This window comes from Trichechus manatus, unplaced genomic scaffold, assembly GCF_000243295.1.
Source record: "Trichechus manatus latirostris isolate Lorelei unplaced genomic scaffold, TriManLat1.0 scaffold00122, whole genome shotgun sequence".
Lineage (NCBI taxonomy): Eukaryota > Metazoa > Chordata > Mammalia > Sirenia > Trichechidae > Trichechus > Trichechus manatus.
Window position 1 is genome coordinate 6,552,778 of NW_004444058.1, and position 15,718 is coordinate 6,568,495.

Sequence of the window (15,718 nt, forward strand, 5' to 3'; positions counted from 1 at the left end):
GAAAAGTGGGGTGCAGAACTCAAATTCTAGTAAAAAGACCAGACTTAATGGTCTGACTGAGACTGGAGGAACCCCAGGAGGCATGGCCCCTGGACTCTGTCAACTCAGAACTAAAACCATTCCCGAGGCCAACTCTTCAGACAAAGATTAGACTGGACTATGGGACATAAAATGATACTCGTGAGGAGTGTGCCTCTTAGCTCAAGTAGATACATGAGACTAAATGGGCAGCTTCTGTCCGGAGGTGAGATGAGAAGGCAGAGAGGGTCAGGGGCTGGTTGAATGGACACGGGAAATCTGGGGTGGAAAGGAGTGTGCTGTCACAGTATAGGGAGAGCATTTAGGGTCACATAACAGTGTATGTATAAATTTTTGTATGAGAGACTAATTCGAATTGTAAACTTTCACCTAAAGTACAACAATAAAATAAAAAGAAAACTTGAAAGGGAAAAAGACAGCAGATACCAGACATGCCCTAACCTGTGGCACACCCGCCGCCAGAGGCCCCATGGGGAATGTGGCAAAGCCCAAACTCTCTGAGGTGGCTTCTTGCATGCCCTCTTTGCAACTCAGGCCAGGCTGGGTCCCAGAAGGCAAGGGTGTGTCCACCTGGCCCGTGGCTGGGGAACAATATTGGTTGCATGTGTGTCGACAGAGGAGAAGCTATGGACTACGGACACAAGGACTCGGAAGGGACCATACAAAATGCAAGTGGCCTTTTGGGCTTACAGGTGCACCTCTCACCCAACCAGTCGTGTCATTTGACCAGAGAAAGGCAGGACTCAGGGACATGCCAGGCTGTCACTAGGATTCATGTGAACTGTGGAACTTCCTTGGCTGGAGTGATCCCTGCCAATGGTTTCCCTGAGCTAAGCACTAAAGGGGTGCAGTATCCCCAAGAGTGGGCATGAATTTGTGAGTACCATGCATCACCTGGGGGGGTGGGAGAAGGACCACCAGCAGGTCCTTACCTTCTATTGCATCTGCGCTGACCACATGGCTGGCGATGGGCGTGGGGTCCACACAGGCGCCTCCCAGAACAGGACTAATGGCCGCCACACCGGCTGCTACTCCGGGACAGAAAGGGAAGGGTCAGTGTCATGGATTGAATCGTGTCCCCCAAAAATATCTGTCAACTTGGCTGGGTCATGATTCCCAGTATTGTACGATTGTGTACCATTTTGTAATCTGATGTGATTTTCTTGAGTGTTGTAAACTCTATCACTATGATGTAATAAGATGGATTAGCAGCAGTTATGTTGATGAGGTCTACAAGATTAGATAGTGTCTTAAGCCAATCTCTTTTGAGATACAAAAGAGAGAAGCGAGCAGAGAGACATGGGAAGCTCATACCACCAAGAAAGCAATACTGGGAGCAGAGTGCATCCTTTGGACCTGAGACTCCTGCGCTGAGATGCTCCCAGACCAAGGGAAGATTGATGACACAGACCTTCCTCCAGAGCCGACAGGGAACAGAGGGAGAAAGCATTCCCCTGGAGCCGAAGCCCTGAATTTGGACTTGTAGCCTACTGGACTGTGAGAGAATCAACTGCTCTTTGTTAAAGCCATCCACTTGTGGTATTTCTGTTCTAGCAGCACTAGATGACTAAGACAGTCAGTGAGCAGGACACAGGGCAGAGGAGTGTCTCATCGATGGATATGGCATGGGAACAGACTGAGTCCCTTCTCTCCTCTCTCTGAACACGACCACACTGCTTGCTTTCTTCTCTTCCTCTTTCAGTGTTTCTCAAAAGTGGCCTCCCTCTTCCTCACAGGCTTCCTTGGCTCGATGGATCAGTCAGTTTCACTGGGTGAAGGGGTCGTTGCGGTTATGTCCACATGGTGGCCCCATTTGTTACAGAGTACAACTGCTCCATAGGATTTTCTTGGCTGTAATCTTAATGGAAGCAGATTGCCAGGACTTTCTTCCACGGTGCTGCTGGGTGGGTTTGAACCATCACTCTGTAGATTAGTAGTCAAGTGCAAACCGTTCGCTCCACCCAGGGACCTTCCTTGGAGTCAACCAAGCCAGTGTTTACCCAGCCTTTTCCTCTTGCCTCACTGCCAGGCCTCATCCAGGAAAAGAGCACCAGGAGAGTTTTATGTTGTAGGAAGTTGCAAAACTGTGGACAGTTGCTGACCGATGTATCAGGAAGGCAGTGCAATGGTGCAGAGGGGAGACAGAAGGGGCTGAGTCACAGCCCAGGTTTAAAATGCCAGTGTAACCCTTCCAGTGATCTAACTCAGCAAATCTGATTGGCTTTCCTCCTGGGAAACTGAGGACAGAACTGCCGAGGATGGAACCACCCCGACAGCTATGAGGCATCAAAGCCCCAAACCGGAAGGAGTGGGTCAGTCAAGTGAACGCGACGTCTCCTTCTGTTGTGGACTGAATTTTGTCCCCCAAAATATGTGTCGGAATCCTAACCTGTGGATGTGATCCAGTTTGGGAACAAGGTTTTCTTTGTTATGTTAATATAGGGCGGGTCCTAAACCTGCTCACTTCTGAGTGATGTAAGGAGCAGCACAGAGACAAGTGAGCCCAAAGGGGAAGACATGCCACGTGGAGATCACCAAGGAACTGAGGAACAGAAGCTGAAGGAGACAAGGATCTTCCCTCAGGGCTGACAGAAAGAGAGCCTCCCCCTAGAGCCAGAACCCAGCCTCCTAACTGTGAGACAATAAATTCCTGTTCATTAAAGCTGCCCACTGTGGTATTTGTTCCAGCCACTCTAGGAGACTAAGGCCTTTCAGAGTCCGTGAGCACGCCCTGTCTGCTCTGCGGACATCTATCAGCTGAGAAGAGAGAAAAGGATGATGAAAACAGAGGCCCTTCCATCTGGAATGACCAGGGTGCGGCTGGGCCAAGGATGCTTGAAGGGCCCCATGAGGGTGAGGGGAGAAGACCCTTGTCCACCATGTCCTAACACAGAGCTGGAGCCAGCCAGACCAGCAGCACTGGGAACATCAGAGCTGGTGGCCGCCTCGCAGAGAAGCAAGCACGGGGCTGCTGGCCTGAAGTGCTGAGCAAGTACTCCCCAAGAAGGTATGAGGGGTCAAACTGTCAACCAAGCCTGAGGGGCCACTTGCGTAGGCCCCACACGCCAGGACACCAGGCGGCTGCCGGAGGGGGCAGGGGGCTGCAGGTTCAGCCCATCTTGGGACATCTTGAAGGTTCCAGTGTGTACCAGTTCCCAGCTGGGCGGGTCATTGGACATACAACACTGCTCGTTTCCCCTCATCTGGGTCTCTCTGACCACGAGACTGCTGACGTTTGGTTCCAGAACATTCTCTGTGGTGGGGGCCATCCTGTGCACTGTAAGGTGTTGAGCAGCATCCCTGGCCTCTACTCACTCTATGCCAGGAGCACTCTCCCCGCAGCTGTGATAACTACAAATGTGCCCTGGGAACAGAGTCACACCGGGGTGAGCACCTCTGCCCTAGTCTTTGATTCCCAAACTTCTCTGGATGTTTTAGAGCTAGAAAGACTGAGAAACAACCAGTGCAGAGGCCCCTCCACAGATGAGGAAATGGGGTCCAAGGCCCCCCAAGCTGCTTAATGAAGAGAGCCCAGAGCTCCAGAACCTGGGCCCCACTCAGTGCTCAGAGGGGGCTGTGGACGGTGTATGGAGCACCTCCCAGCTGCACCCCCACCCTCTAGCCCCTAGGCCGGCTCCCTACTCACCCTCGGCCCACCAGTAGGTGAAGGCAGGATCGGGAGTCTGCACGGCCATCTCCTTCACAATCACTCTTACCACATCCTGGCCCTGCTTTTGGCTGGCCTTGGGAGTTTGTAGGGGATGGTCCCCTTCCCAACTCGAAGAAGACTCCGACAGGGTCTCTGACGTCCTGTCAAGAGACGCCTCTGAGCAGCCTGTGGGCTCAGAGACAGTCAGGCCTGGTGATGCCTCAAAGTCATCTGAGTAGGCCGAACTCACAGTGGGGAGGTCCTCCTGGCCATCCAGAGATGCCAAGCTCACAGTGCTCACTGAGGGGTCTCGAGACAGTGGTGGCTGGCTGGATGCGCCCCGCTGCCCGGTGCTCAGACACTCAGAGACCTCACTCTCAGTGGGGGGGCCCTCCTTGCTGTCCAAGGACGCCATGCTCCAGGCCCGGACACGTCTTGGCAACCCCTGCCTGGCGGGCCCTTCTGCCTGTGAGCCTGGGCTAGACGGCTTTTCCCGCCGAGCATCTTCTCCCTGAAACAGAGAATGGCAGAGGTAACAAAAGTGCTCTATATGAGCGGCTGCTCAAAGTACCACAGCGTCCGTATGAACAGGATGCCTGGTGGTTCCAGCAGGGGATGCAGGTGGGCCTCCTTGAGGTGTGGGAAGCAGGCGTCACTCGTGGACAGACCCTCAGAACCCTCCTGGCACGTGCTACACGCGACCACAAGGGTGCCAAGCACAATTAGGTGGCACATAGACAAGCCTTGTTAAAGTTACGGAAGCATGCGCTCAACAGCGCGGGGGTTACCAACATGTGAGGACCCTGACAGCACCCTTGAAGGAGCATGTGTGGGCACACCTGTGGACACGCACTAAGGAGTGCTGTAAGTGGGGTGAGCTGTGACCACGTGCTAATCAATCAGCCAATCCTGCATCACCTAAGACAGGGCTTCTCCACCTCGGCACTGCTGACATCCAGGGCTGGATCACTCTCTGTTGTGGGGCACCGTAGGGTGTTGAGCAGCACCCCTGGCCTCCACCCACTCAGTGCCAGCACTCCCGCTTAGTGGTCACAACAAAGTGTGTCTCCAGACATCACCAAGTGTCCCTGGGGGCAAAATCACCCCCAGCTGAAAACCACTAGAGTGAATAGGTAAATGGATAGATGGATAAAAAACCCAAAACAAACCCATTGCCATCAAGTCGATTCCGACTCATAGTGACCCTATAGAGTAGAACTGCCTCATAGTGTTTCCAAGGAGCAGCTGGTGGATTCGAACTGCCAACCTTTTGGTTAGCAGCCTGAGCTCTTAAGCACTGTGCCACCAGGGCTCCGACAGATGGATAGATAAGCTAGATAACAGACAGACAGGGTTTCTCACGCTAAGGCAGTTTCTCAGCCTTGACACTATTCATGGCTGGTTCCAGATCATTCTCTGCGGTGGGGCTGTCCTGTGCACTGTAGGGTATTGAGTAGCCTCCCTGGCCTTCAGCCAACAGATGCCAGTAGCACCTCCCCCCAGTTGTAACAACCAAAAATGTCCCCAGACATTGCCCAATGTCGTCTGGGGGGGCAGAATCGCCCCGGTTGAGACTGACTTAAATGGCTGCTGCCCTAGACAGTGCATGAGCACCTACAGCTGAGACTTCATCGCACTCACTTCCTGTTCCAGGTCTGGCCTCTCACTGATGGCCGGAGCCAAGTCATCGAGGGACAGAATATTGATTCTAAAATCTGCAATGAAAAAAAGAAGTATGACAACATTGTTCGTGCACTTCCTGAATGTCAACCCTTGAGCTGCAGGCACAGGGGACGGGTAAGGACTCGCCCTGTGCTCAGTGAGATGGCCTGGGCCAAGCTCAGGGGCCAACATACTTTTTTTTCTGCAAAGGACCATTGGGTCAAGATTTCCAGGCAGTCTCTGCTGCGACCCCTCGACCCTGCACACAGTGCAACCATAGCCACAGATAATACCTCATGAATGGGTGTGGCTGTGCCGATAAAACTTTATTTACACAAACAGGCAGTGGGCCTGTGGGCCCTAGTCCACGCAGATGGTCAGAGAGGCTGTAGGAAGTATGGTAATAATTGTGCCCTGGGTATCAAGGTTGGCCCAGGAGGGACAGGCAAGGCAGCGGGGGGCATCTGGGGGTCCTGGGGACTGTGGTGGGCATGGGACATGGGCTCGGAGCTGCCTGAGCACTCACTCAAAGCCACTTCTAAGGCGCTGAAACCTAAGGTGAGTGCTGTGCTGGCATGCCCACTGGCCAGGGCGATAGAGCCTAAATCATGTGCACTCGAGTTAGGAGCGCTGAGACCCTGTGAGGGTGAGGGGAGGCACCCCCCAGGGGACTCCACTGTGAGGCCGTTCAACACCCCCAGGAGCAGGAGCTGTAGGATAGGGTGACCTGCGGGGCCAGGGGCCTCATAGCCCTCAGAGGCTTCCTCTCCCTCCTACTCCAGCTAGGCACACGAGCCAGGATGCCCAGGATGCGCTGAGCACAGCTGATGCCCAGAAGGAGACCCAAGGTGTTCTGTAGCCCTGGGTGGGAGAGAGGAAGGGAGCTTCCAGAGGAGGTGGGAGGCAGAAGGGAGGGGCCTGTCTGAAGACAGCGAGTTGCCCACTCTGGAAAGGTCAGCTGAGTGCTGCCGACCCACCACCTGTCTGCTCCTATAAAAATGGCTGCAGAGCGTTGTCAGACCTTCTCATCTGATTCCACAAGGGGGACAGAATCACCACCAGCATTAGCCCAAGGCTGATTCCTATGAGGCGGAGATCAAACATGCCTCTACTCTCCATCTTTTTACCAATGCTGACACCAGCCATTCCTCCCACAGCACTCTATTTCTCTGCTGGGTTTGATAATTCATTGCAAAGGCCACACAAAACTCACAGACCATACTCACAGTTATGGGGTTTGTTAGGGAAGTAACAGGTTTACAACTCGGGATCCAGATCAGGAAGCATGTAGGCACAGTCTCCCTTCCTCAGCTCAGGACAGCTCTCTCAGTTCTCTCATCCCCCTGAGGACGGGCTCCCCTCACCCCCGAGGACGGGCTCCCCTCGGCCCCCTGAGGACGGGCTCCCCTCACCCCCCTGAGGACGGGCTCCCCTCACCCTCCTGAGGACGGTCTCCGCTCATCCCCCTGAGGATGGTCTCCCCTCACCCCCCTGAGGACGGGCTCCCCTCACCCACCTGAGGACGGGCTCCTCTCACCCCCCTGAGGACAGGATCCTCTTGGCCCCCTCAGGGCAGGCCTCCTCTCTTGGCCCTCAGCCCTTGGCCTGGCCTTAGCCCTGTTCAGGCAAGTGTTGCAAAGCTCTTTTAGCTCTGCCAGTAAGTGCCCAGAGGTACCCCACTCTGCCAGCAAGCCTCCTGCCTGAAGGGGCTCAGCTCTCTCACTCCATGGGTTGGGACACCCACTGTAGCTGCCTTGCTCGGTGGGCTGGGAGGCCCGTTGCAGCCGTCTTGCGTTGGTCTCCAGGTTCCTTTGCCCCCGTTTCTAGGGTCTAGGAGGTTCATAGCACAGAGACCCCAGATCCAAAAGATGTGCTCTGCTCCCAGTTCTTCTTCTTGATGGTAGTGAGGTCCCCCCTTCCTGCCTCTGGGATGGCACATTTTAAGCCTAAGGGGATAGCAAAACTAACCAATCCCCTTAGTTAGGGTTCCATACACCTTATTTGCATGGTCTCACCCCCTCAAGGTTCCATGCACCTTATCTGCATTATTAGCAATGCTGTCCAATCCCCTTGGTGGGCCGCAAGCACCTTATTTGCATAGTCCCACCCAGTTATTTTGTAGGAGTCACAAGACCATGACAAGAAAGGCCATATAAAAGCAATTCACTGCACTGCACTGCAGCTCCCTCCTTCCCAAAGCTCCCTGTGGCACCATAAGACCAGGTCAAACACCTCCTCACCGTGGACCTTCCACTCCGCCCCTGACTGTCACTACAGTTCATGGGGCTGGAAGTAGAGTTGAAAAAATGAGGCCTCTGGGTTAAGTCACCCAGCCTAGCCAGGCCAAAGCGGTAGAGAAGGTTCTAGACTCCCCACTCTGGGCAGTGGTGGCTGAGGAAGGAGAACATCACCATCATGCCAGCTAGCCCTCCCTCGTGCTGACTGTGAGCCAGGGCCTATGAGGACTTCACCTCTGATAACTTGCTGGTGCTGAGCCCCACTCGGGGGCACATTTCACCCCACGGTATAAGGGAAGAAACATGGGCACAGAGAGCCCGAGGTTGCCAGCCAATGGTTGTTGTTGTTAGTTGCTCTGAAGTCAATTCCAACTCGTGGTGAACCCATGTGTGCAGAATAGAACTGTTCCATAGGGTTTTCTAGGCTGTAATCTTTACAGAAGAGGAGCCCCGCTGGCACAGTAGTTAAGCACTTGGTTGCTAACCAAAAGATTGGCGGTTTGAACCCACTAGCGCTTCACGGGGGGGAAGATGTGGCAGTCTGCTACCATAAAAATGACAGCCTTGGAAACCCTATAGGGAAGTCCTACCCTGTCGTACAGGGTCACTGAGTTGGAACTGACTCAACGGCAAACAACAACAACAACAATCTTTACAGAAGCAGGTCACCAGGTGTTTCTCCCACAGAGCCGCTGGGCGGGATCGCACCATCAACCTTTCAGTTAGCAGCAGAGCGCTTAACCATTTACAGGACCAGGGCTCCTTAGACATAATGCTGAATAATGTTGAAATAATAAGAAATACTTAAATCTTGATTTGGGTAGAGAGTTATGTTTCCTTTTCTGAATTTATAAAGGAAACAAATTTCTCTTTTACTAAAAAAAAAAAAAAAAAATTGAGAAGGGCTTTTTTTCAGGTTACCAGAAAATAACTCCAAAACCAAACCCATTGCCGTTGAATCGACTGACTCAGGGTGACCCCACATGTGCAGAGCAGAACTGCTCCACAGGGTTTTCAAGGCTATGTCCTTTTGGAAGCAGATCACCAGGCCTGTCTTCTGAGGAGCTTCTAGTGGGGTTTGAACCCCTAATCTTTGGGCCAGCAGTTGAGCACTTAACTGTTTGCACCACTCCCTTTTTGGGTTATCGCCCAGTAGTCGGTCAGAGTTAGTGGATGAAGACTTTAAGGGCAGAACAAAAATCTGACCTACCCCCTCAACCAGGGAAGGAAGTCGAAGAACTGGAGTGTGACGAGGCCGCCATCCCCTCTTGCAGCAGCACCTGCAACCTCCACACGCATCCCCCAGCCCCCAACTCCGTGCACGAAAATGAAAATGCAGCTTACCAAGGCTGTCACTGGCAGTTTCAGAGAGCGACTCCTCCTCCAAGGGCCCAGCCTCACTCCTTCCAAGGGAGGAAGGGAGCTTGGGGCACCTGGACGAGGTGCCTGTGGCTGAGAGCACTGACGCACGGGACGCTGGGCCGCCAGAATCAGGGGTCTGCGGCGAGGATGTTCTGGAGCGGATGCGGACAGGGGTCCTGCTGCCTGACCGTGATGTTGGTGGACGTGGCTTCCGGAATGGCCTGGGGCTGGGAAGCTCCTCACTGGGTAGAGACAGACCTCGTGGCCGAGCTGGGATCTGATCCAACTTTGACAGAAATAAAAGAGATGAAATTACAAATGCAGGATAATCAAGTCCTTATCATGCTACACGCAGAGCTGGGGCTAGTGGGGCATATGACCAACGCCTTAGCAACTGAGTTGTTACCCCTCTGTGCCCCCTTTCTCTTCTTTCCACTCATTACTGGTAGTCGAGGTACAGCACTTAGATAATAAAATGTTGGGATTGGAAAGAAATCCCAGTTATTTTGCACATTGGGAATAAATCCACAATTAGAGGTATCACTTTGCCTTCAGATACATGGTGTTAGTTACACATTTTCTAAATTAGAGTCCTGCTGGTACAAAGGGTTAATGCATTCAGCTGCTAACCGAAAGGTTGGTGATTCAAGTTCACCCAGAGGCACCTCGGAAGAAAGGCCTGACAATCTAATTCTGAAAGATCAGCCATTGAAAGTCCTATGGAGCAGTTCTACTCTGACACACATACAGTCGCCACGAGTCAGAGTTGACTCAACAGCAATGGGTTTACTGGCTATGACATGAAGGGGGCAGATGCAAAGACTTTGTTAAAAACAAAAATAAGAACTTACAGAGAAGAGTTCCATTTGCTTTTTCTCACTGACTTTAGTGCTGGTGAAACCCTGATTTATATGTGTTTCTTTTTCTCTAGAAGATTCCATCAAGCTTCCCAGTAACTTTTTCATTTCCTCTTCATCACTGTCTGGAGAGTCAAATGTTCTAGCAGGTTCTTTCTCCTTGGGTGTTGAAAAATTGAGTTTTTTCCCAAAACATGCTTCAGGAGAGATATTTTCAGCAGGCGGCTCTTTCTTCTTGAGGAACCTGCTGCCCTTCCCGCTCTGTGCCTGGCTCTCAGCAGCAGGGATTTCACGGGCATATTTCTGGGAAGTTTTGCCTGTGTTCTGCGAAGAAAGTTCAGCTGTACTCCTGGTGGGGACCTCCTCGGCCCCCTTTGGAAGGCTAGTGTCAGAGGTCTTCACATCAGACTCCACATCTGACAAACCCCTCTGCGCCTTGCGGTTCCTGATCTTGGTCTCTATCTGGGCCAGCTTCAGAAGTGCGGCACTTGCCCGGATCTGGGAGGCAGTGGTCGGGATCCGGCCTGAGGAGGGCCTGGGCCCACCCCGCAGGATGGGGCTCTCTTTCGGGAATAGGTGTCTCTCACCCACTGTTTGGTTTCTTTTCAGGAACCTGCTCTCACTGGCTGTTATTTTGCTAAGACTTCTGCCAATTTGTCCGATTTGTAAGTTTCTGATTGCTTCCATTTTTGAATCTTCTAAGGAAATATCACTGAAGTCACCAAACATGTCAGGCACAGAGTGGCTGGCTTTTCTTGCTGATGCCATTCTACGGAGAAAAGAGACACGACTTATGGTAGGGACAGCTCCGTTCATATGGTGCATTCAGTTCTCGCAAAGGTGCCCACCGCCGAGTAGAGGTCACAGGCCCCCCTTTGCAGTCTGGCCCTAGCCACCTTCCCCTCCAGCCCAATGTTGATGATGAGAATGACTAGATGCTTGGTTCCACTCACTGTCACTACCCATCTGTCAGTGGAGGCTTGTGTGCTGCTATGATGCTGGACAGATTTCAGCAGAGCTCCCAGACTAAAACAGACTAGGAAGAATGGCCTGGCAATCGACTTCTGAAAATCTGCCAGTGAAAACCCTTGGAGCACAATGGTCCAATCTGATACCAATCATGGGGATGGCTCAGGATCGAGCAGCTTTTTGTGCCATTGTGCATGGTGTCGTCATGAGTCAGGGCTGATTCGATGGCAGCTAACAACCACCACTAACTGAACTACCATTCTACTCCAGGTGTTAAACAAAACTCATTCAACACAAGCGTTGGCACCTCTGGGTCTGGGCAGTGAGCGGGCCATCTGCTCAGCACTATGGTATATCATCTCATCTTATCCTCACAGTGCTCCTGAGTTGGTTACCATCCTCCCCATTTTACAGAGGAAGTGGAGGAGACGGAAGTTCACACAGGTAGGTTACCAGCCAAGGTCACTGGTTGGGGAGTGTTGTTGTGCTGTCCAGTCAATTCCAACTCATGGCCACCCCATGTGACAGAGTAGAACTACCCCATAGAGTTTTCTAGGCTATAATCTTACCAGAGCAGATTGCTAGGTCTTTCTGCCACGGAGCCACTGGGTGGTTTGAACCATCAACCTTTTGGTTAGCAACCAAGTGCTTAACCATTGTACCACCAGGGCTCCTTGGCTAGTAGCAAACCAAATTCAAAGCTCAGTTCCAATTCCAAAGACCACGCTGCCAACCACTGTGCTTCTGGCCTCACCTGACTCCCATAACACCCAATCAAGCCCTGCTCCCAGCCGCACCGCTACATCCAAGCATCCTCAGCTCATTCACGACAGCAACTGAAATGCAATGTATATTTAACAAGCTCCCCAGAAAATCTTATTTCACTTAAAGCAGGAGGACCACTGGCCTGGGGAGGGCCTATGGGCAGACAGAGCATCCTGCCCCCCTCCCCACCAAATGTTTGCAATGTATTACATGGGCATTTGGGGTGTACTTTCCTGGGGAGAAGAGTGAGTACTTTCATCAGATTCCCGGAGTTCCCATGAGCCCCTGTAACATACACTAGCTGCTGCAAGATCTACAAGGCTTCAAAAGATTTCACAAACTTAAAAGGATTAAAACCACGGCATGAGTGGGTGTGTATATGCTGCAGCCCCTTAAGTGCTGGCATCCAGCAACTCCACCTCTAGGAATTTACCTGCAATTACTCTCTCAAAAGTGCACAGAGAAACACATAATCTATAAGGGTCTAACATTCAAAATATATTCTAAAAACTTCTACAACTTTACAACAAAAAGACAAACAACTTGATCAAAAAATAGGCAAAGGACTTCAACAGAGCCAACAAGCACATGAAAAGATGCTCAACGTCATTAGCTATTTAAACTCGAAACTTGTTGCCGAGGAGTCGATGCCAACCCATAGTGACCCTATAGGACAGAGTAGAACTGCCTGTCTTAGTCATCTAGTGCTGCTATAACACAAATACCACAAGTGGATTGTTTTAACAATGAGTTTATTTCTTCATAGTAAAGTAGGCTAAAAGTCCAAATTCAGGGCATCAGCTCCAGGGGAAGGCTTTCTCTATTGGCCTTCTCATCAATGTTCCCCCTAGACTAGGAGCTTCTCCACGCAGGGACCCCAGGTCCAAAGGACACTCTCTGCTCCTGGCACTGCTTTCTCGGTGGTATGAGGTCCCCAGTCTCTCTGCTCACTTCTCTCTTTTATATCTCAAGAGATTGCCTCAGGACACAATCCAATCTTGTAGATTGAGTCCTGTCTTACTAACACAACTGCCACCCATCCTTCTTCATTAACATCACAGAGGCAGGATTTGCCACATATAGGAAAATCAAACAATACCAGGAATCCTGGCCCAGCCAAATTGATACACACATTTTTTGGAGGACACAATTCAATCCATGACACTGCCCATTGGGTTTCCAAGGAGTGGCCGGTGAATTTGAACTGCTGACCTCTTCATGAGGAGCCGAGCTCTTAACCTCCTAACTGGTGCACCACCAGGACTCCCATTAGCTACTAGGGAGATGCAATTCAAAACCACAATAAGATACAATCTCACCCCCATTAGAATGGCAATGATTTAAAAGAAAAAACAGAAAACAGTAGGTGTTGGTGAGGTGGTAGAGAAACTAGAACCCTCATCCATTGCTGGTGGGAATGTAAAATGGTGCAGCTGCTATGGGAAACAGTTTGGAGTTTCCTCAAAAACCTGAAATATGACCCCGTAATCCCAATCCTAGGTATCTTCCCAGCAGTGAAAGCAAGAACGCAAACAGAAACCTGTCCACCAATGTTCACTGCAGCACTTTTCACAATAGCCAAAAGGTGGAAACAACCAAAATGTCCGTCAACAGATGAATGGATAAAATGTGGCATATACACACAATGGAATACTACTCAGCCGTAAAGAGAAATGAAACCCTGATATGTGCCACAACATGGATGAACCTTAAAAACATCATGCTGAGTGAATTGAGTCAGTCACAAAAGGAGAAATACTGTATGATCTCACTTACATGAAACAAGCAAACATATAGAAATCAAAGATTATTAGTGGTTATCAGGGGTGGGAGAGAGCAGGGAAAGGAGTGTTTTTGCTTAGGGGGCATTGAGTTTATGTTTAACAGTGATGGAATAATTTGGAAAAGGACAGCGAGAATGGGTACACAATTCGAAGAATGTAATCAATACCACTGAATTGCAAATGTAGAAATTGTCGAGATGCCATATGTTTTGTTATGTATATTTTCACCACAATTAAAAAAGGGGAGGAATGAAGATTTATATTCAAGGAAACTCACGGCAGCATTGTTTGTACTCACTGAAAACCTAAACCCATCCCTAGAGAACTGGTGAGGTCCAGGAGACCCATCCAGATAGTGGAAGACTATGCAGCCATTAAAAAGGAACAAGGGAATCATCTATATGTGACCAAACGGTCAACATTTACCCTAAAGCAAAGATGAGAAGGTAAGGGTGGGGGGAGGGGACAGGGAAGCTAGATTAATGGAAACGGAACAACCAGAATGGAAAGAATGAGAATGTTGACACATTATGAAAAACGTAACCAATGTCACTAAACAATATGCATAGAAATTGTTAAATAGGAACAAATTTGCTGTGTACACTTTCACCAGAAACACAATAAAATGTTTTTTAAAAAGGAACGAGGGAAAATCATCTGGCAGTTCCTCAAAAAGTTGAACATAGAACTACCATATGACCCAGCAATTCCACTCCTAGGTATATACTCAAGGAACTGAAAACATATCCACACAAAGACTTGTATGCAAAAGTTCATAATACCTATTATTTGTAATAGACAAAGAGTGGAAATAACCCAAATATTCATTAACTGATGAACGGATAAACAAACTGTGGTCTAGCCATACAATGGAATACTATTCAGCCATAAAAAAGAACACATAGTGATACACACAACAACATAGATGAATCTCAAACACTTCATGGTAAGGGGAAAGAAGCCAGATGCAAAATGCCACATAGTGTATGATTCCATTTGTTCGAAATGTCGCAAACAGGCCAATCCATAGAGACAGAAAGTAAATCAGTGGTTGCCCGGGGCTGGGGGTGGGAGGGATTTTCTTTGGTTGATAGAAATGTTCTAAAGCTGGAGAGTGGCCATGGCTGCACGACTTGGTAAATTTACTAAAAATAACGGAATTGTACATTTAAAAGGAGTCGCTGGGTGGTGCAAACAGTGAACGCACTTGGCTGCTAACCAAAAGGTTGGAGGCTGGAGTCCACCCAGAGGCATCTTGGAAGAAAGCCTGGAGATACACCTCTGAAACATCAGCCATTGAAAACCCTACGGAGCACAGTTCTACTCTGATACACATGGGGTCCACAAGACTAGGAGGTGATTCTATGCAACTGATACAGGTACATTTAAAACGAGTCATTCTTATGATATGTAAATGATACCTTGATCAGCGGTTATCACTAGGGTTGGTGTCACTCAGTGTGGTAACTCACACCCCCCCCATCCCAACCCCACTCGGAGTGGGCAGGGCTGGCCGGCGAAACCCCCCCTTCGTTGGCGGAGCGAGCGGCCAGGCCCGGCCTGCCCCCCTACAGCTCCCCGCAGCTCCGCCCCTCGCCCATTGGCCAAGCTCTCCTCTCCGCCCCATGGCCGGTGCCAAGGCCCGACTGCCGTCACCTTAAATGGCGGGGCGGGGGGACGAATTACCGCACTGGGTGACGGGTGAAACTGGCCCTAGTGACGCCAATGCCTTGGTAGCCCCTCCCCCTGCGGATTCGGTGCGCCTGCCGCCTCGGATCCTGGGGTCATTTTGGTGTCACCCCCTCTGACAATGCACCCCCCTAGTGACCCCACTGACCTCAAAAGAGCTGTCAAAAATAAATAAACCAAACTTTGAAAACACTGCCGCTGCTCACACCATCCCGGCTCTTACCCCAGACCCTAGGCACCACCTGCACCGAACCACGCTCCTGAGTGGGGCTCAGAGAAACTGAGGCTCGCCCCGCCCCGTCCCCCTAGCCCAGCTTTGAAGAGCGCCCCCATTTCCTCCCACTCACTCCCCCAGGCCGAAGCGCCCCCGCCCACGTGCTGCCCACCGGCCCCTCCGACCTCCTCGCACGCTGTCCAACCGCGGTGTCCGCCGCCGCGCTCCGGCCAGGCACCCAGGCCCCAGGGGACCGTTGCCTGGGCAACAGCGCTGGGGCAGAAGAGACTACATCTCTCAGCGTGCACTGCGCTGCGGAGACCAATGGCGCAGCAGGTCACAATCGCGGGCTTCATGGGAGCAGTAGTTCTGGAGAAGGCCCGGCGTGCACCGCGCGCAGGGGACCAATGGCGCGCCAAGTCACAATCGCGGGGCGTGCCGGGAGTTGTAGTTTTGGACGGGCCGGAGCGCGGCTGAGAGGCCGCTGAGAG

At 51.2% G+C, this 15,718-nt stretch overlaps 1 protein-coding gene across 1 annotated transcript in view; it reads right to left on the minus strand.

The window, feature by feature from the left end:
* Positions 1-15,457, minus strand: part of CUNH19orf44 (chromosome unknown C19orf44 homolog) — a 19,516-nt gene extending 4,059 nt beyond the window's left edge. Inside the window, exons 1-6 of the mRNA XM_023738765.1 lie at positions 15,413-15,457; positions 9,801-10,575; positions 8,932-9,235; positions 5,330-5,403; positions 3,686-4,199; positions 972-1,067 (exon numbers count right to left, since the gene is read on the minus strand). Coding sequence (XP_023594533.1) covers positions 972-1,067; positions 3,686-4,199; positions 5,330-5,403; positions 8,932-9,235; positions 9,801-10,574 — 1,762 coding nt within the window. The 5' untranslated portion in view covers position 10,575; positions 15,413-15,457. The remainder of the gene's footprint in view (positions 1-971; positions 1,068-3,685; positions 4,200-5,329; positions 5,404-8,931; positions 9,236-9,800; positions 10,576-15,412) is intronic.
* Between the last annotated feature and the right edge of the window lie 261 nt (positions 15,458-15,718).